This window comes from Mustelus asterias, unplaced genomic scaffold, assembly GCF_964213995.1.
Source record: "Mustelus asterias unplaced genomic scaffold, sMusAst1.hap1.1 HAP1_SCAFFOLD_1349, whole genome shotgun sequence".
In the NCBI taxonomy this organism is placed as follows: domain Eukaryota; kingdom Metazoa; phylum Chordata; class Chondrichthyes; order Carcharhiniformes; family Triakidae; genus Mustelus; species Mustelus asterias.
In genome coordinates, this window is record NW_027591294.1 from 19,482 (window position 1) to 40,171 (window position 20,690).

Consider the following 20,690-nt stretch of genomic DNA (forward strand, 5'->3'; position numbering starts at 1 on the left):
ATGTGCAGGTTACGTTGATTGGCCATACTAAATTGCCTCTTAATGTCGGGGGCTATCAGGGTAAATAAGTGGTGTTACAGGGATAAAGCCCAGGTGGGTTTGTGATCAGTGTAGGCTTGATGGGCCAAATGGCCTCCTTGTACACTGTAGTAATTCTATGACTGTTTACACATTGAGTTTAAGTGAGATTGTTTGAAGCTTGAGAGAAGCTGCTACAGGCCTATCACTGCCAACTGGGTCCACCTGATTCCCAGAAAGGCAGGAGCATCGTGCTCTGGTCCGGAAACATCAGAATTACAAGTCTGGCCAGGATATTTCCAGTGGTACTTCAGCAAACAAATGTTCCAAATGGGGATAATTTGGATATCTGGAGCTAGAAAGCTACAGTGTTAGGTGTGGTGAGCTGGGGGTTAGCACTGGAACCCCTCATGTAGAAAGGCCACATGTAAATGGCACCTTGTGTCCGCTTGACATTTGAGCACAAATTGAATGGATGCTAATAAACCCCGAGAAGTAGGCATAAGGAAGGATTGTTACACCGTTGATTCCATGTTGCCCCAGAGGAGAATTACTCTCTCGCTGTGAAGTTGTTTCCACAAAAATATCCCTCACTTGCTAACATCGTGCAAATCAGGGAGTTTTTGGTAGTTTCCATGCAACAACATTCTCTTGAGATGTGACTGGTTTGAAGTGGTTATTGCTTTACATTGGAAAGGGATACTAGACTTCCCTTGGGCTCAGTTAGGCTGCACTGCTACAAGGATAAAAGGCCGAAGCTCAGTCACTCAAGCTCACTGTTTTGTGATCTCAGCCTGGACCTTGGTGGGGAGGCCATTGCTACAGGTGTCATCTTCAGGGAGGAGGAGTATATAGGGTTCAGTGGTCCAAATCACTGGTAAATTAAAATAAGCAATTCAGGAAATGCTCCTTTACACAGATTAAGTCCATACTCACACCTATGTGGACCAGTTGAAGCAAGTAGCATAGATGTACTTGACTAACTTCCTCTTGAATATATCAGGGAGAAAGGAATTGCACAGAATGGTCTGTTTCTATCCTATACAATCAGCCCATCTCATTCAGATCAGTGTTTGTGCCCCACATGAACCACCTCCTAAGCCTTTCATCTCACCCTGTCAGCACATCCTTCTCCATGTGTTTAAGCTAAGAATAGAAGGTTATACTAATTGGGTGAGATGAAGTAGGTTGGGAGAAGGTTGGTGTGGAGCCTGAACACCAGCATAGCCCTGTTTCTGAACTGTAAAATCTATTTTAATTCTGTTACCTGACCCCCAACCCCCAGTTACATGGCTGCTACTGACTGGCCTCACTCACCCTGTAGTTAAGATCAGTAGCTGAATCTTCAAACCACAATGAGTTGTCGGTTCACTGTTTTCTCTGCTCCCATTTTCCTGAAAACCTTTCTAAAGTTTTGTTAATGAGTTTGTAAAATGCTAGTTGACTTGGTTTAAGATAGCTAGAAGGATTTATAAATATCTATATAAGGCTCTCCTTACTGTCCTGCAAACAGCAACGGTATAATGAACAAATAATCTGCCTTAATGTTGGTGGCTGAGGGGTAAAATATTGTCCAGAATATCATCATAGAAGCCCTACAGTGCAGAAGGAGGCCATTCGGCCCATTGAGTCTGCACTGACAACAATCCCACCCAGCCCCTATCCCCGTAAAGCCCACATATTTACCCCGCTAATCCCTCTAGCCTATGGGACACTGAGGGGTAATTTAGCATGGCCAATCAACCTAACCAGCATATCTTTGGACTGTGGGAGGAAACCCAAGCAGACACTGGGAGAATGTGCAAACTCCACACACAGTGACCCAAGCCAGAAATCTCACCCAAGTCCCTGGAGCTGTGAGGCAGCAGTGCTAACCACTGTACCACCATGCCACCCAGTATCTCTCATGGAAGATGGCACCTCTGATAGGGCAGCACCCTCTCAGTACTACACAGAGAGCGTCAGTGTAACTTTTTTGTTTGCAAGTGTCTGAAAGTAAGACTTGAACCCAGAACCTTCTGACTCCAAAGGCGTGAGTCCTACCCACTGAACCATGGCTGATGCTTCTTTTAGAATTTGGAGCAGAGGGCAGAATGGGGCATTACCCATGTTAAAACAGGGACTTGTCATCGTCCCCATCAGAAAACATAACTACAGACAGTCACCAGTCTCAGATCAGCAGAAGCTGAGAATCTTGGATACCCTGGGCTGCTGATTGTGCGTACTGAACAGGTGAAAAATCATTTGTGCCTGTGTCAAACACGGTAAATGTCTAGACATGATCAAATTGCTAGTACGGGAGAGACAAAATTATAAACTTGGAGAGTGGAAATCCTGAATTAAAAACAGAGACTGGGAATACACGTCAGTTCAGCTAGCATCTATAAAGGGGAAAGGTGACATCAAAACAGAAAATACTGGAAAATCTCAGTGGGTCTGACAGCATCTGTGGAGAGAGAATAGAGCCAACATTTCAAATCACAGCTCTGACAAAGGGTCATTTAGACTTGAACCATTGGCTCTATTCTCTGTCCACAGATGCTGTCAGACCCGCTGTGATTTTCCAGCATTTTCTGTTTTTGTTTCGGATTCCAGCATCTGCAGTATTTTGCTTTTACCTTCGGGGAAAGGTGAATTCTGCCTGAAACTCCAAAGGTGGGATTTTATTGGCTCCTGTCAGGGCGGGAGTGGGGCAAAAAATGCGGCAAGCCTCTCAAAAGTTCATTGACTTCAGAGGGACCATTAAATCCCGTCGGCATAAAATTCCACCCTAACTCTTTAAAACTCTGACATGAAGTAAAGCCACCTGAGAGAAATAATCGTTAGAAAAGCTCAAGTTGTTAGATATGGGGAGGGGGCTAATTTTAACCTAATTCTCTGGGTGTGACTCCAGCGTGATTGGGTGGAACTTCCTTGACTGCAGTGGGTGGGGTGTGAAACAGTTGTGGTGTTATCAGTTTTATGATGGGCAGTTCAGGTTAGATTGACGGCTATTCCATTGCAGTAAAAATATAAAACTGCTCGGATTGCCAAACTTGCAGGCTTGTCCTGGAGTCTCCAGGAATTGAAGATTAATCTGGGATACTTCTGGACACAACATGCAAGAGATCTCATTTTCATTGGGCTAACATTCATTAGTTAGAAAACTCTCGAGTTGGGAAAGGACACTGTTTGACGAATGGTCAAGATGAATCCAGTTGGCTAACAACGTGTCCTGTTTACTTTTCCATTGGTTACGAGAAGGCGCTGGGTCTGCAGAATGGATCTGTGATGAAGGTTGAGGGTGTTTGAAGTGAGAGGTCATGTGATAGCTCCAGGAATACTTCCAATGAGAGTTGGCAACTGTTGAGAACAGTAGATGCTGCGTATCTCCAATGAAGACAGTAGATAATGGATGGAAATGGCTGTTTTGCCAGCACGGACAATTTTGATTATCTGACCTTTTCATCAGAAATTAGACTGGATAAATCTCTTAGCAGACCGAAAAGGAGACCTGTTTCTAACTCTTGAGGTTGTATTGTATCTGCTCTGCTAAGTCAAGAATGATCGAGGACATGGTAAGATGTAAACTTCTGTCACTATACCTGGGGTATGTTGAAGTTCAACCAGATTATAATTATTTTTGAAGTCAACTTCTCAATATGGGCGTTTATTAAAAAAAGAGGAGGCCATGTTTTTAAAAAAATGTTCTGTACTTGAGGACTGCCTGTGAAGATCCGGCAACTCTTATTGCTGTGCTCAGCAAGCTTTTGAAGCCAAGTGTTCTTTCATCCCGTCTTATAGGAGCACAGAGCTGTGGGCAGACATCTGCCGTCCAGCAGTGCTCCATTAGCTGGCTGTATTCAGTGCCAGAGCACAACCTACCTGTGGGGAGAGACTGCTCAGCTTTGCTGCTTCATCCCATGCCTTGGAAGTGAGACAAGGAGAAACAGTGTTCCACTGTGCTCTTCCTCCAGGCGCGAGAGAAACAGCTATCTGAGCCAGCTCTCTACACCTTCAGGACTAGCGCTAGAGTGTGTCGAGTAGAGGGTTAGAAATTGTCTCTTCCTTTTTAATAAAAAAAGATACCTATTCGGTTTTGTGCTGATGGCTCACTGGGCTTTTTGCAGTGAGGGCCTGTGCTGTGGAAATGTGGAAGGCCTCCACCTCAGACCCTGCACTGGCCTCTGCTCCAAGAGGAAATTAACCATGGGACTCTGCTCCTGATTTGCTTTTTGCTGACTCCTATTAGAAGCCTGCCAGTGGAGATGAAAAGCCAGGATCGGCTGTGCTGCCCTCCCAGTCCTACAGTCAAATAAGCAGCGAGCACTTTCACATGAGGAAGAAAGGTCACTTGACTGAGGTACTGGAGATGAAGGGCAGAAAGAAAGCTCTAATTCTGAGGGGTAATCTGTTGGTTGGACAATGAGACCCATACTTGACAAGGTATCTGCAATCTTACCTATACATCGTGTCTAGGGAATCCTAAATTGACACTGTCTATGCCTTCGGGGGAAAGAGAGGTCGAAAAGTGGGTAGTGTAATTTGTTCCCTCAATTTTCTCCAACACTACCTTCAGAGCAGAGGATTTTTGTGAGTGGACAGTTCCATGAGGTTGGCACAGTGGTTAGCACTACTGCCTCACAGCGCCAGGGACCTGGGTTCGATTCCTGGCTTGGGTCACTGTCTGTGTGGAGTTTGCACATTCTCCTCGTGTCTGCGTGGGTTTCCTCCGGGTGCTCCGGTTTCCTCCCACAGTCCAAAGATGTGCAGGTTAGGTTGATTGGCCATGCTAAAATTGCCCCTTAATGTTAGGGGGACCGTCTAGGAAAGTGAGGTTATGGGGATAGGGCCTGGGTGAGATTGTGTTTGGTGCAGACTCGATGAGCCAAATGGCTCCCTTCTGCACTAGGGATTCTATGGTTGCCCTTGAACGCACACCCATTCTTCCTATCTGTGGCTTGATGGTGATTGCTGGCAGTGTGTTTGCAAGAGAGATGCACCACAGCAGTCTCCAATCCTCTACTTACCCAGTCGGTGCATGGTGACCTGATAGAGGTTTACAAGATGTTGAGAGGTCTGGATAGGGTAGACTCTCAGAGGCTATTTCCAAGGGCTGAAATGGTTGCTACGAGAGGACACAGGTTTAAGGTGCTGGGGGGTAGGTACAGAGGAGATGTCAGGGGTAAGTTTTTCACTCAGAGGGTGGTGGGTGAGTGGAATCGGCTGACGTCGGTGGTGGTGGAGGCAAACTCGTTGGGGTCTTTTAAGAGACTTCTGGATGAGTACATGGGATTTAATGGGATTGAGGGCTATAGATAGGCCTAGAGGTGGGGATGTGATCGGCGCAACTTGTGGGCCGAAGGGCCTGTTTGTGCTGTGGCTTTCTATGTTCTATGTTCTATGTCCCCCCTTTCCAGCCAAGATATTAGATAGCAATCAGGAGGAGGATTGATGATGATTCCTTTCTCCAATTTGAGATGTTGAGGGTGATTCTAACAGCTCTTTCTCCTATTTCTCTTGAGGTTAGCTCTTTGGGACTTTACTTAGCTTGACTCAGTGGCGCACTGGGTGGTATATTTAAGAGCCAGTTTGGAGCTCAACGGCAAACACTTAAATGTCTTGGGTGACACGTGTTTCGTGCTCAGCTGTGTAGTTTTTAATAGATACTGACCTGACCTGTTGTCTCATGATTGAACCAATTAAAAACACTTTCAAAAATATGTGCATTGAGAGGATCTGATGTGTTAAACTCTGCACTGGGGCCTGGATACGTTGTCTTGAGTCTTTCCCGATTTGCATTCACAAAGCAATTTTTTGTGCTGTCATGGTGTTGATGCTAGAGCACCGAGTGCTGCTCCGCTTTCTATTTTTCGCCCTGTGTCGGCACCAAGTGTTCCTGGGCCAAGCACAACATCGGTCAGATGCAGGATAAAACACCTTTACTGCACCGGGCTGCCAAACAGGTAGAGCCCACGTTTCAGATGCAGAGTAAAGTATTATCTACTCGAGTGTTCCCATCAAGAGCTCTTGGGTCAGGTGCAGCATTGTCTGGGTATCGGGCAGGGTTTCCAGTCTTGGGTCAGGCACAACATGCAATGTAAAGCTGCCTCTGCCCCTCTCCAAACTAGAGCCTGTGAGAAGCACACTCCATTCCACAGCATCAGTGTGAACCTTTTTAGTTTCCAGTCAGGGGCTGCCAATTTGCCTACTTAGTAGCGATTCCACTTCAAAGAAATTAATTGTGTGTGAAGTGCTTTGAGACATTTTTATGTGACAAGGGCACCAAATAATATTTATTAATTTATCCTGAATTAAAAGCCATTTTACATGGAGATGTATGCCCTTTAAAGCCTTGTTGCAGCAGCCCAGCTTGTTCAACTTGGGGATTTTTGCAGTGGCTTAAGAGAGGAGATGTTTGCCTGGTCTGGGTTGAAGTCCTGGTTCTAGAGTTGAAAGAACAGAGTGTAATCAACTGCGCAGTCCAGTTGCCTAACATATGACACACCAACATCTCTGATTAATCCACAAAGTCCCAAACAGACATCTCTGATCATCTTGACAGCAGGTGAAGAGGCCACATGAAGTGTGTTGTGGTCTAGTTAATAGAAAGTGGCCGTTTATGATTACAGTAATAGCTTACTTGGAGCTGCCAATGTTTGGCATATACCCTGCCCTGGATGCGCTGTTGGATAGATGATGGTGAACTCGCTGCCGAAGGCAGAATTGTGCATCAGTGACACAGGCGCTGAGACTAAATTTGCACAGAATCCAAGAGGTGAAACTTGTGTCTTGTTCATTTGATGGAAATGCCCGTTGAATCTGGGACTGAGACAGGGCACAGGTTTCAGAAATATGGACAAGGAAGGCCCTTCACAGAGTCGGTCAAGAAAGGCCACTGGTCATTTTAACTTAGCAACCTGGAGGGAAACTTAATTCAATTGGACCATTCCCCTGTTTTACACCCCATGAATGTTCATTGGCTGCCTCTTTTATGGAACCTCCCAATCAGATCTTGACAGTTTTCTGTCATCACCTGTATGAGAAACATTGTGTGTTCACTTCTTGTGTGAAGTGCAAGTTCCTGCTGCCAAATCCTAAACTTACCCTTGTCCATTTTGAACCAGTGGCCTTTTGTCCAGTTTAGTTTTGAATAGTTACCCAGATTCTTCTTTTCTGCATCGTTTATATATCTCGTTCTCGGAGGACCCTCTGCAATACTGGCAGAAATGGGAAAAAAAACCCAGTCTTCCAATAAATCTCCCGATTTTGATACTTTATTCCAAACGGTGTGCTGGTTAGGTGCATTGGCCATGCTAAAATTCTCCCTCAATGTACCCGAACAGGCGCCGGAGTGTGGCGACTAGGGGATTTTCACAGTAACTTCATGAAAGTGAGGAGGTGTGGGATAGAGGGAAAGTTGGCCGATTGGATAGGTAACTGGTTGTCTGATCGAAGACAGAGGGTGGTGGTGGATGGAAAATTTTCGGATTGGAGGCAGGTTGCTAGCGGAGTGCCACAGGGATCAGTGCTTGGTCCTCTGCTCTTTGTGATTTTTATTAATGACTTAGAGGAGGGGGCTGAAGGGTGGATCAGTAAATTTGCTGATGACACCAAGATTGGTGGAGTAGTGGATGAGGTGGAGGGCTGTTGTAAGCTGCAAAGAGACATAGATAGGATGCAAAGCTGGGCTGAAAAATGGCAAATGGAGTTTAACCCTGATAAATGTGAGGTGATTCATTTTGGTAGGACTAATTTAAATGTGGATTACAGGGTCAAAGGTAGGGTTCTGAAGACTGTGGAGGAACAAAGAGATCTTGGGGTCCATATCCACAGATCTCTAAAGGTTGCCACTCAAGTGGATAGAGCTGTGAAGAAGGCCTATAGTGTGTTAGCTTTTATTAACAGGGGGTTGGAGTTTAAGAGCCGTGGGGTTATGCTGCAACTGTACAGGACCTTGGTGAGACCACATTTGGAATATTGTGTGCAGTTCTGGTCACCTCACTATAAGAAGGATGTGGAAGTGCTGGAAAGAGTGCAGAGGAGATTTACCAGGATGCTGCCTGGTTTGGAGGGTAGGTCTTGTGAGGAAAGGTTGAGGGAGCTTGGGCTGTTCTCTCTGGACCGGAGGAGGCTGAGGGGAGACTTAATAGAGGTTTATAAAATGATGAAGGGGATAGATAGAGTGAATGTTCAAAGACTATTTCCTCGGGTGGATGGAGCTATTACAAGGGGGCATAACTATAGGGATCATGGTGGGAGATATAGGAAGGATATCAGAGATAGGTTCTTTACTCAGAGAGTGGATGGGGTGTGGAATGGACTGCCTGCAGTGATAGTGGAGTCAGACACTTTAGGAACATTTAAGCGGTTATTGGATAGGCACATGGAGCACACCAGGATGATAGGGAGTGGGATAGCTTGATCTTGGTTTCAGATAAAGCTCGGCACAACATTGTGGGCCGAAGGGCCTGATCTGTGCTGTACTCTTAAGCAGATTTTATAATAGGGGCGATGCACCAATGTATGATGAATTATCAGGGTGCCTAATTTGCAGTGACCAAGATAAAACACATTGGGCGCGATCTTACCGCACGATCATGCCACGCTCCCACTGCAGCGCGACAAGGCAAACCTCCGTTCACTGCAGCGGAAAATCCCGCCGGCGTGAATGGTCAAAATATTTTGGCCTTTAGTTTTACTCTGGAATTTATAGCCCAGAAACAGGCCATTCAGCCCGACTGGTCTATACCAATGTGTATGGTCCACATGAACCTCCTCCCACCCTACTTCACCCAACCCTATTAGCATATTCTTCTGACGTTTTTGCTGGAGGAATTCGACTACATTTTTCCATGAAAACTGAGTCACTGTTGTAGATGATCACCATGTGTTCCTTTTCTGCACAGACTGGATTTTATGTTTTTGAAAAAGGATCACACAGAAAATGTGTACTGGATCCTGAAGGTGGACACGAGGGGAGAATTTCAGCAGTTCACCTGCTGAAGTTGGAGGGAAATGGTGTAAACTACTGTGTGTCCCATTTTTCCAGAGTTTTCAGCTCGTCCCTCTCTTTTTCTCTCTCTGATGTTCCGGTGAGAGATTGGAAGAAATTCCTCAGAGCCCCTGGGCCCTGGTGTTCTGTAACTCTGGGAACAAAGCTAAAGGTCAAGTGGGTGGGGGTGGGGTGGGGGGATGTTTGAGCAGCACCGGGTGGGTGGGTGGGTGGTCCAGGAGTTTGGGGGGGGTGGGGGGGTTACTGTTGAGGATCAAGAATACTTTTTTTAAAAAAAGAAACAAGTTAGGCTCTGATTCCCTTTCTGCTGCAGCTGCATTAATCACAATGTTTTCCATCGAAGTATAAACAAAGACTAGCGACCAGTAATGAGTTTCTATCCTGTGAAACCTTCAGCGGAACAGCTTTCACACCATGACTTGAAGGGGAAGCTGAGAAATCTTATGTGTGACGGGCAGTGAGGAAACAATAACTAAACATTCTATGAACAGTAATTGTCTTAGCAAAGGAAAGCACAGGTGATGGGGGTTATGGCCTCTCGGTCTCCTTTTTCTCTCCCTCAACCACGCCATCTTTTCTTTTTATCTGTTTTCTCAAACTTTCTCTTTGTCTTTTCAGTGGCGCTCCTTCAGCAAGCTAGATGTTAAGCACGCGCATGCATAGCCTCTGGATGTCTGATATTTCTTTCTAGCTGTTTCTCTGAGCTGTACTTAAAACTTAGCTGAACTGAAATTTAAATAGTGGTCGACTGTCATGAATTCAAAGAAATGTGGATTGTTTTATCCCATGAGGAGAATCCTAGTGACAGATGCTAGGGAATAATGCATCTGCATCAACTGCAGCGCTGCAACACTGGAAGAGGAAATGACTAAGGAAATTTGCAAAGACAAACATAGAGAGAGACACCAAGGCCTTCAAATAAACATATTAAAGAAAGTATATTGATTTGTTGTAATTGGATGCAAGGTCATTTGCAGGTCATTCTCTGGCTACGATTAGCTAAGAGTACTAGGTGAGCGCAACATTGGACAACAGTGTTGCAGGAGAATGGGATAAGTCAGTCGTGTGAAAGGCTGCAGACAGGTCAAAAAGGACAAGGAGGGATAGTTTACCTTGATCACAGGGACATTGTAAGCTGTTGGTGACTCCGTGGAGAGCTGTTTCAGCGCTGTGATTGGAACGATTCAGACATAAGACACTGGAACTCTATCACCTCGCCAGGCACGGAATTGGAACGGGCGAGGGTCCGACAACGGAAATCTCCGTTGACCTCGGGCGGAAATTTCCGGTCTTGCCCGAGTGGGAGGTGTAAACAGTTTCAGGAAAGGCAGACACCGATTTGGCAGGGGCAAACGTATTCAAAGGCTTTGGAGAGAAAAAGAAGGTTGGAGATGGGGCAGTAGTTTGCTATGATGGTGGAGTCAAGGGTTGGTTTACATTATGTAATGTTTTAATTGACCCTTTAATGAGGAACCTAGGGAGAAAAATGGTAGGTGAAAATATTTTCAGTAGTTCAGTTGATTCATCCATCTGAGAAAGTAACTGACTTCAAGACTTGCAACAAGATCTACTTCAACTTCCAAAAATAGTTTGAACTCAATGCTGAGAGAATTGGGAATTAGCCTTGAGAATGAATAAGAAATTGGCCAGAAAGCAGTAGGTAGCAGTTAGATGAGGTGGGGGTGGTAGTAATGAGTAGGACGATGTTGTAATTGCTGCTGTTTCTAAGTTACATCAATAGTTTGGAGTCCAAAACTCTTTGGCAACCTGGTGAATTTGAGGATGGTACAGGATTCTGGGTCTACCTGAACACAGCAGTCAACACATATGGAGATGAACAAAGCCAATAGAATCCATGTCAAAGGCAGAAGTCATTCCATAGATTTCTGCAGGTAATTAATGGAATCAAACTAAAGCATAGAAGCAATCTTGGTAGAAGGTTGAAAGTTCAAGCCCCACTTTGGAACCTGAAGACGTAACCTTGGCTGATATTTAAGCAAAGTAACTCAAAGTTTATCATTTGGTGTTCGAGAGACCTTGTGCAAAAATAATTGTTTAATTTGCTTAGAAAGTAGAGCAGTTTACAATTCGAAGAATTAATTGGCTGTGGAGAATTTTGGGACAACTCTTGGGATGGTATGACAGCCACGATCAAAGCGAGAGTTCTTACATTTGTTAACTTTTGGCAAGGGGACACAGATTCAAATTATTAAGAAGAAAATTCGGAAAGTTCCTCAAACATGAATCTGTGCAGTGCTGCTCAAGTCTTTGCGTTAGATAATAGCATAGCACTCTTGCAGTATTGCAATATTGAATTAGGAAATAACAGTATTGGTATACAAAGAACCTCCTAAGTAATACAGTGTATCAGCATGCAGTGCTCCTCCAGCACTAAGTTAGATAATAGTGTAATTATAGCTAAAGGATATTTGTGGATATGCCTCATATGTTTAAGAAGTACTTTGGGGAGATAGTTAAAGTCTTGGTTTTGGCCACACAGTGTTGAATTTATTTTTGCAAACTTAGTGATGCATAGGATAACAAGTGATAAAATGTTTGATTTAAACACAAGAACATGATGAGGCCATTTAGCCCCTCAAACCTGTTCCTGTCATTTTTAGATCATCCCTGAAATGAGATCTAACTCCACGAACCCTCCCCCCTCAACTTTGTCTGATATTCTTCAATAACATTGGCTATCAATCTATCAATCTCGGATTCAAAATTGAACTAGACTCCGTTGCAGTTTGTGGAAGAGAATTCCAAACTTCTCCCACTCCTTATTTTATCAAAGTGTTTCCTAATTTCACCCTGAAATCCTCTAATTTCTGCAAAAATAGCATGGCAATACAGTGGCTCAGTGGTTAACACTGCTGCCCCACAGCGCCAGGGACCCGAGTTCGATTCCCAGCTTGGGTCACTGTCTGTGCGGAGTCTGCACGTTCTCCCCATGTCTGTGTGGGTTTCCTCTGGGTAATCTGGTTTCCTCCAACAGTCTGAAAGACGTGCTGGTAAGATGCATTGGCCATGCTAAATTCTCCTTCAGAGTACCCCCCTCACCATTGTAACCCATCACAGGTCCTTGCAGGACTCTGCTCATCACATCCCGCCAATCAGAATATCTACCCATTATCAATTCTCTCTTTCTGTTCAGCCAATATTTTAACCAGGTCAATAAATTGCTTTCAATTCCTGGACTCTGTACACAGGCCGGCAGCTCTATTGAATGGTAGCACCACTGGAAAGGTGGTGGCTGCTGCTGGTACAACACCTACCCGAGGCCCAGGATTATCTGCTGGGTCAGAGGTGAGTGATGGTGAGGGGTGAGGGCTGTGCGAGATATGCGGAAGTGGAGGGGGAAAAGGGATTGGCAGCAAGATCAAGGAGGCAGCTCCCAGCAGCCCCCCCACGCCTCCGATGTTGAGTCCCTTGATCAGGCACTGTGTCTATGAACAAGGGACTGCACCCCATGCATACAACCCCTACCTGGGTATGCCCGCTGAGCCCTCTGCTCCCTGCTGGGTTACTGCCAGTGACATTAATTGTCCACTTACAGGTCTCAATTGGTGGCAGCGTGAAGGCCTTCCATGGACCTTCCTGCCACGGATTTAATTGGGAAGGCAGCAAGGTTTGATTAAACACAGCCCCTGACATTAAACCCACCAGGGGTAAGGGCACACAATTCTCCACCCCCGCCCCTCGGGTCTCTGCTGTGCTTTGGAGACCATCATTCTGATGTAGATTTGCTACCGACTCTTGAAGTCAATTGTGGGAAGAGGGGAGAGAGTTCATTTCTCCCAAATGCGGTTTAAAACCTCTTTTAAACAGAGTTTGAACACAAACATTTATTATTGAGCTAAGAGAGGGGCAACTCGTTCTGGGAGCTTTGTAAAACAGTTACAGACTGCTCGTGGTATTCAGCGGATGGGGAAATGGTGCTTTATTTTAAACATGAGCATCAGTAGCTTAGTCTGGAGAAATGGCTCAATAGGAGCTGATGTGCCTGAGGTTCTAAAAGACCTTGGCTATCATTCATGGTGGAAAATGCTGCTTGCACGCCGTCAGAGCCCCACACACACACACACCCACCCAGTGTGTCCTCAGCTCTGTCTGGTTCAGCAACTCCTCCCCATCCTGGTGACTTCCTTTGTGCAGCAGTGATGGCAAAGTGAGATGTTGCAAACACCTCCAGCTTCACTCTGGAAAGGGCAGTATGCATATAAGTTCATTGCTACAGTCACCTTGACAGCCACTGGCAATGCAGCCCTTGCCTTGCACTAAGTTGCACTTGTGGTTGTAGCAAGTGGTTCTTACTCCCTTCTCCTTCTTTGCCAATTCCTGGGGATCAAGACTGACTTGCTTCCACTGTGAGTCTCTGGGTTCTGAGATGACTGATGACCAGTGCGTGATCTGTAGACTCAGCCACATATGGGGCAGGCGGTGTTTGGAGGTTCGGGTAGATAAAGTTTTTGATGGTTTGTGCCCTCCATCCAGTGCGTCAGTTTCACCTCTGCGTGTTCCTGATTAAGTCGCTCAATGTCGTTTGGTGCCTTTCTGAATGAACCTCTATTTTGGTCAGTCACAAACAAACCAGGGTCTCCCGCGAATTGGTGGGAACATTTGACCTCTTCAGGGATGCTTTGAGGACATCACTAAGCATTTCCGCTGTCCTCCTGGGAGTTTCCTGCCCTGACTGGGTTCTGAGCAGAGAAGTTACTTTGGGAGTCTGGTATCAGGCGTATGAACAACATGCCCTCCCAGTGGAGCTGGTTTTGAGTGATTAACACCTTGTTGCTGGGCATGCTGCCTCATGAGAGGATGCTGCCGTTGGACCACCTTCCTTGTCGCTGAATTTGGAGAATCTTGTGAAGACATTGCTGGTGGTACTTCTCCAGGGCTTCGCGGTGTCCAAGTCGCTGAAGCATATAGAAACATGGTGATTACTGCTGGCCAGTAAACTACCCCCTTAATCTCAGGCATGGTCCTCAAATATTCTCTTCCTCAGTGTGCTGAAGATTGAGCAAGCAAGTTACTGAAGTGCAGATGTCAGACATGTTGTACTTCACTGAGGTTCAGGTCGGAGAATTGCTCCTTGAACACCCGAGGAGACTATCACTTCCTGAGAAGCATTTTGCCATCGCCTCCCTTTTTTTTTAGCAGTATGTTTTGCTCTGCAAGTTCCCTGATCATTCTCCCAAGTCGTGCTGTATTCCAAGGGGAGCAGGAACAACTGATTTGTGCAGAAACTTTGAAGTCAACAAAAGTCATTCAGCACCTGCCACACCACTCCCTGTGGGTTTCATCCTGAATTAACTATGCAAAACACCAGACACTTGTAGAATTGCTGCAATAATCAAAATAAATCAACTAACTGGTTGATGATGCCCTTAAATAGTGCTGGTGATTGGCCATCCTTTCTACTCCAGATGTTCAGTGTTGTAAGGTTAAGGGAAGGTGTTAACTGCATCGTTGAGCACCTAATTGGCACTGCTGGCATCGGATCAGTGTTGCACATTGATGCCTGCTCCACGTACTTCTGATCGATGTTTGCTACACGTGCCAATGCCACGATAATATGACTTCTGTCACGATCTGCTCCACGGGTGTGTGCATGTGTTACTTGCATCATTTTGGAGCTTTAGGTTAAAGAGATCAGTGGGTCAGAAACCAATTGAGAGCAAGTGATTGTACAATTAGTGTTGTTCAGTGAGATGAGCCTAATTAATAACTTTGTAGAAAAGAAATTGGCATGACAGGATTCAGGAGTTGGGACGTCTTGTTGAAGTTGTACAAGACATTAGTAAGGCCACACTTGGAATACTGTGTACAGTTCTGGTCACCCTATTATAGAAAGGATATTATTAAACTAGAAAGAGTGCAGAAAAAATTTACTAGGATGCTACTGGGACTTGGTGGATTGAGTTATAAGGAGAGGCTGGATAGACTGGGACTTTTTTCCCTGGAGCTTAGGAGTGATCTTACTGAGGTCTATAAAATAACGAGGGGCATAGATTCAGTAGGTAGTCAACATCTTTTCCCAAAGGTAAGGGAGTCTAAAACTAGAGGGCTTAGCTTTTAAGGAGAGAGGGAGAGATACAAAAATGCCCAGAGGAGCACTTTTTTCACTGAGGGTGGTGAGTGTCTGGAACAAGCTGCCAGATGTAGTAGTAGAGGCAGGAACAATTTTGTCTTTTAAAAAGCAATTTAGACAGTTGCATGGGTAAGATGGGTGTGGAGGGATATGGGCAATTGGGACTAGCTTAGTGGTTAAAAACTGGGCGGCATGGACAAGTTGGGCTGAAGGGCCTGTTTCCATACTGTAAACCTCTATGACGCTACGACTAATTGGGTGTTGGATCTGTGTTTGAGAGGTGGCTGCCAAGCTATGGAAAGTGCTCAACATATTCCAGAGTCTCCTTCAACATATATGGGAGGTGGAATATTTGACTGAGTACAAGTGGATTGATTGAGTATTGTTTTGGCCACATTCTAGGATAGGCTGAGTTTCCTATATGCAGAATTGAAGAGATTGAGAGTGGCTTGCAAATCTGGTGTGGAGTGGGAAATGACATTGAAGGCACTATAGATCATGTGTATCTATGGTGATCAGCTTAGTTTAGGAATGGAGGTGACTCAGGTTAAAGATGTTTCCCTCTAAACAGTATTTAATGTTGACACCAGAGGGCAGTTGATCTTTGAGGTGAATAGCTATCATCAGGTAGATTGTAAATAGCATGGGGCTATCACACAGCCTTGCTCGACACTAGTCTGGAATTTGAAGTCACCTGCTTAATGATGATATGGCTGCAATTGCAGGATTGTGAAGAGGTTTCTTGGGGCACAATCCACGGACCCGCAGGATTTACTTAGTCAAATGCTTTGGTTCGGAGAATGAACGTAGTGAAGAGTTCCTGGTGGTGTTTCCACAATATGATTTATCTCTCTTCTTGAGGGTAGTTAAAATTGTTACGTTCCTGAAGTTGGTGGGGAATGTTCCCAAATTCCTAGGAAATGTTCATGGTGTCTTCTTGATGTGAACAAAAGCCCGTCAGCTTTGGCGATCTCTGCTGGAATACCATCACCACAAGCTTTGTTACCTTTCATCCGTTTGATTGCTAGTTGCAGCTCTCCCATCGAGAGTGATTACACATGGATTGTAACACAGGACTGGAAAGCTTAGAGAGCATTGGCTGCTACTGTGGACCCATGGTTCAGGAGTTGTCTTTCCAGCAATAACTGATGGCATTGTCATCCTTCAGAAGAGGAACACCATCCTGTGAGTGAAAGGGATTTTGTCCATTTGACTTTGGTCAATATATGGACCTGGTGGCTTCATGATGGTCAGCATGTAGTTGACTCTCTCAGGCTTTCTATTGCCACCACCTATCCTTTGTCTTCCAGATTCGTCTTTGGCTGTCAGTCTTGAGCTGCTGGAATGGAACCTTCTTGACTTACGATCTTGGATTGTTCTGCTAGGCAATGGAGCCTGCTCATTTTTGGTCTAGGAGGTCACATATTTTCAGCAGCACTTCTGTCAGATGAGTCCTGCTGATGCTTGAACCAAATAGTCTGGGCACAGGAGTCTGGTCCCGCTGACTTTATTTAATCCTACTGTTTTGGAATTGGATGTGCGAAGGTTTTCCAGAGTGTTCATTGGAACTTGGAATTCTCTTCAACTGCTTTAGGGGTGAGACATTGATCCTTTCTCTCTCTTGGACCTTTGGGCCTTGCACTGCCTTGTTGTTAGATGGGTGAGCATCACTGTTCAACTGTACCAGCTCAGCCTTTTACAAACTGTGGCAGCAAGTGTTTGACATTAAAGACTTCCGCAAATCAACAAAAGTTCTAGTGTATAGAACAGTGTAGTCACCATGTTCCTGTACTTAAATATTAGCAGTACTTAAGAACACTAGTGAAATTCCATCAGCAATGCCTTCATCAACAATGCCTCCACCACAACCCCACGATTCAATGGGAGGACACCAGACAAATGCAAGCGTCCTTCTTGAAGCCTGCTCCACATCCATTCAGACGCATTGAACTTTGATGGACTGGATTGTGTCCAGATGGCCAAAACATTTCCACCTCACCAGGTCTTGTTTTTTCTTCAATTCTCAAATGGTAGCTGTTCCAGAGCAGGACAAGAAAACACTTCAAAGACGCTCCTGAAGGTCTCCTTGAAGTATGGCAGCATGGACATTAATGACCAGGAGAAACTTTTCAAGCAATTGTTTAAAATGGTGACGAGTTGCCCATCAAGTTGCATCATGCTTCGAAGAGGCAGAGCAGTGGCAGAGAAGGAAAGAAAAGGAAGCAATTCCTGCATTCTGGGTCCCACTACCTAGAGGGACATCCTGTACCATGTGCCCAAAGATCTGCAGGTTGAATATCCACCTGTCTGGTCACATGAAGGCCCACGGCAGAAACTCCTGACCCTGAGTGGACGTCATCCTCTAGTTGGGGGACAGCTGACAATGAGTAAAGAAGTCTCTGGGGAAGAATAATCATGAAATGGTAGAATGTTATGCAGAGTTTGAGAGTGAATTAGTTAAGTCCGAAACCTGAGGCTTAAATCTGAACAAAGCAAACTGAGGGTATGAGGGGTGCATTGGTTAAAATAAAAACTTGATTAAAAGATGTGGTAGATAAACATTAAAAAAATTAATATATATATATAATGCATGATGAATATATAGTCCCATAGGAATAAAAAATTCCAGAGAAAAAGTAGTTCAACTGTGGCTAACAAGATATTAAAGATAGCACTGTCAAAGGCGGTAGTAAATTTGGGGACTCTGTCAGAATTCTAAAAGAGGATCATGACATTGATTTTTTTTTTAAAAACAAAGAGAAAATAGTCTAGCAAGTGACACGGTAGCACAGTGGTTAGCACTGCTGCCTCAGAGCGCCAGGGACCCAGGTTCAATTCCCGGCTTGGGTCACTGTCTGTGTGGAGTTTGCACCTTCTCCCCGTATCTGCGTGGGTTTCCTCCGGGTGCTCCGGATTCCTCCCACAGTCTGAAAGATGTGCTGGTTAGGTGCATTGACTCAAACAGGCACTGGAGTGTGGTGACTAGGGGAATTTCACAGTAGCTTCATTGCAGTATTAACATAAGACTTACTTGTGACTAATAAATAAGCTTAATTTTAAAACAGGCTTACTCTAGTTAATCTCTTTTTTTTTTATCTGCATGTGGAACCTGAGTTCCTTAGAGGCAGGAGAAATGATAATAAGAAAACGACAGACATTAAATGACCACTTTGTAGTTGTCTTCAGTGTAGAAGATACAAAAAGCATTCCAGAAGTAGTGGGGAACCACGGTGTAGTGAAAATGAGGAGCCTGAAGAAATTATCATTCATAAAGAAATAATACTGGGGGAATTAATGGGACTAAAAGCTGAGAAATTTCCTGGATGTTATTGCCTACATCCTAGGTTTTTAAAAGCGGTGGCTAGAGAGATAGTGGATACATTGGTTTTGATCTTCCAGAATGGCCCGTGGATTGGAAGGTAGCAAATCTAACCATAGTTCAGGGAAGGAGTGGGGAGAGACGACAGAATTGTAGGCCTGTTAGCCTGACATCAGCAGTAGGGAAAATTGCTTCAAATCTATTGTCAGAGACATTGTAACAGGCACTTAGAAAATCATCGCACAGTACAGAATCAACAAAGATTTGTGAAAGGGAAATTGTGTTTGACAAGATGTTCTTTTAAGGTTGTAACTAGCAGGATGGGTAAAGGGAAAACCAGTGGATGCAGTGCATTTGGATTTTCAAACAACTGTCCACCACTAGGGCGGCACGGTAGCACAGTGGTTAGCACTGCTGCTTCACAGCTCCAGGGACCTGGGTTCAAGTCCCGGCTTGGGTCACTGTCTGTGTGAAGTTTGCACATTCTCCTCGTGTCTGCGTGGGTTTCCTCTGGGTGCTCCGGTTTCCTCCCACAGTCCAAAGATGTGCGGGTTAGGTTGATTGGCCATGCTAAAATTGCCCTTAGTGTCCTGGGATGCGTAGGTTAGAGGGATTAGTGGGTAAATATGTAGGGATATGGGGGTAGGGCCTGGGTGGGATTGTGATCGGTGCAGACTTGATGGGCCGAATGGCCTCTTTCTGTGCTGTAGGGTTTCTAAGACTACTCTTTCCTGTCATTCAACCTCTTACCCATGCAGTCACTGCCCCTCTTATTCAATAAGCTTCGACTTTGCTGATGAGCCTGTTGCGTGGCACTTTATCAAATGTGTTTTGAAAGTCTATGTACACCACATAAACACTATTGCCCTCATCAACCCTCTCTTATCTCATCATAAAATTCAGTGGAATTAGTTACCAAATCTGTGCTGGCTTTCCTTAATTAATTCACATTTGTCCAACTGTCGATTAATTTTGTCCTGAATTATAATTTCTAAAAGACCTTCCCACCACCGAGGTTAAACCTCTCTGGCCGATAGTCACTGGGCTTATCCTTGTACCCTTGTTGAAGAAGGGCGTGATATAGAACAAAGAACAATACAGCACAGGAACAGGCCCTTCGGCCCTCCAAGCCTGTGCCGCTCCCTGGTCCAAACTAGACCATTCTTTTGTATCCCTCCATTCCCACTCCGTTCATGTGGCTGTCTAGATAAGTCTTAAACGTTCCCAGTGTGTCCGCCTCCACCACCTTGCCTGGCAGCGCATTCCAGGCCCCCACCACCCTCTGTGTAAAATACGTCCTTCTGATATCCGTGTTAAACCTCTCTCTCTCTCTCTTCCCCCCCCCCCCCCCCCCCCCCCACCTCACCTTGAACCTATGACCCCTCGTGAACGTCACCACCAATCTGGGAAAAAGCTTCCCACCGTTCACCCTATCTATGCCTTTCATAATTTTATACACCTCTCTTAGGTCACCCCTCATCCTCCGTCTTTCCAATCTGCAATTCTCCAGAACTCTGGCAGCATCCCTGTGTCTAAAGAGGATAATGGCCAGTCCATTCACAATTTCCACTCCTCCTTCCCTCCGTATTCTCGGGAGCATCTGATCCGGTCTTGGTGACTTATCTAGTGCAGCAAACCTTTCAAATATCTCTTTATCAATGTTTAGTTCACCCAGTATCTCGACTAACTTCCCTTTCAGTATGGTGACATTTTCTTTCTTGGCAAAGTATTCACTCAGCCCCTCAGCCATGCTGCCTGCCTCCATTTGGGTGGCACAGTGGTTAACACTGCTGCCTCACAGCACCAGGGATCTGGGTTCAATTCCTGGATGACTGTGGAGTTTGCATGTTCTCCCTCCCTGGGTCTGTGTGGGTTTCTTCTGGGTGCTCTGGTTTCCTCCCACTCTCCAAAGATATGCAGGTTAGATTGATTGGCCATGCTAAATTGCCCCTTAGTGTCATGTGGATTAGTTGGGTAAATATGTGGGGTTACGGGGATAGGGTCTGGGTGGGATTGTTGTCGATGCAGGCTTGATGGGCTGAATGGTCTCCTGCACTGTAGGGATTCACGGTCTGGAATCAGCCCCCCTGCTTCTTTTCCCACTGTTTTTACTGCTTCAATTTCTGTGGAAGACTTTTCAGTCTTTTCTCATCCTCTCTTTGTTTTTTTTTCGCTTCCCCTCTGAACTTTCTATATTCAGCCTGATTCTCACTTGTACTATCAACGTGACATCTGTTACATATCCTCTTTTCTGCTACCATCTTGCT

General features: G+C 45.2%; 1 protein-coding gene across 1 annotated transcript in view; it reads left to right on the top strand.

The window, feature by feature from the left end:
• The first annotated feature begins 17,509 nt into the window (after positions 1-17,509).
• Positions 17,510-20,690, top strand: part of LOC144488167 (RNA-binding protein Musashi homolog 1-like) — a 55,638-nt gene continuing 52,457 nt past the window's right edge. The window contains exon 1 of the mRNA XM_078206192.1: positions 17,510-17,527. Within this exon, the coding sequence (XP_078062318.1) occupies positions 17,525-17,527 (3 nt within the window). The 5' untranslated portion in view covers positions 17,510-17,524. The remainder of the gene's footprint in view (positions 17,528-20,690) is intronic.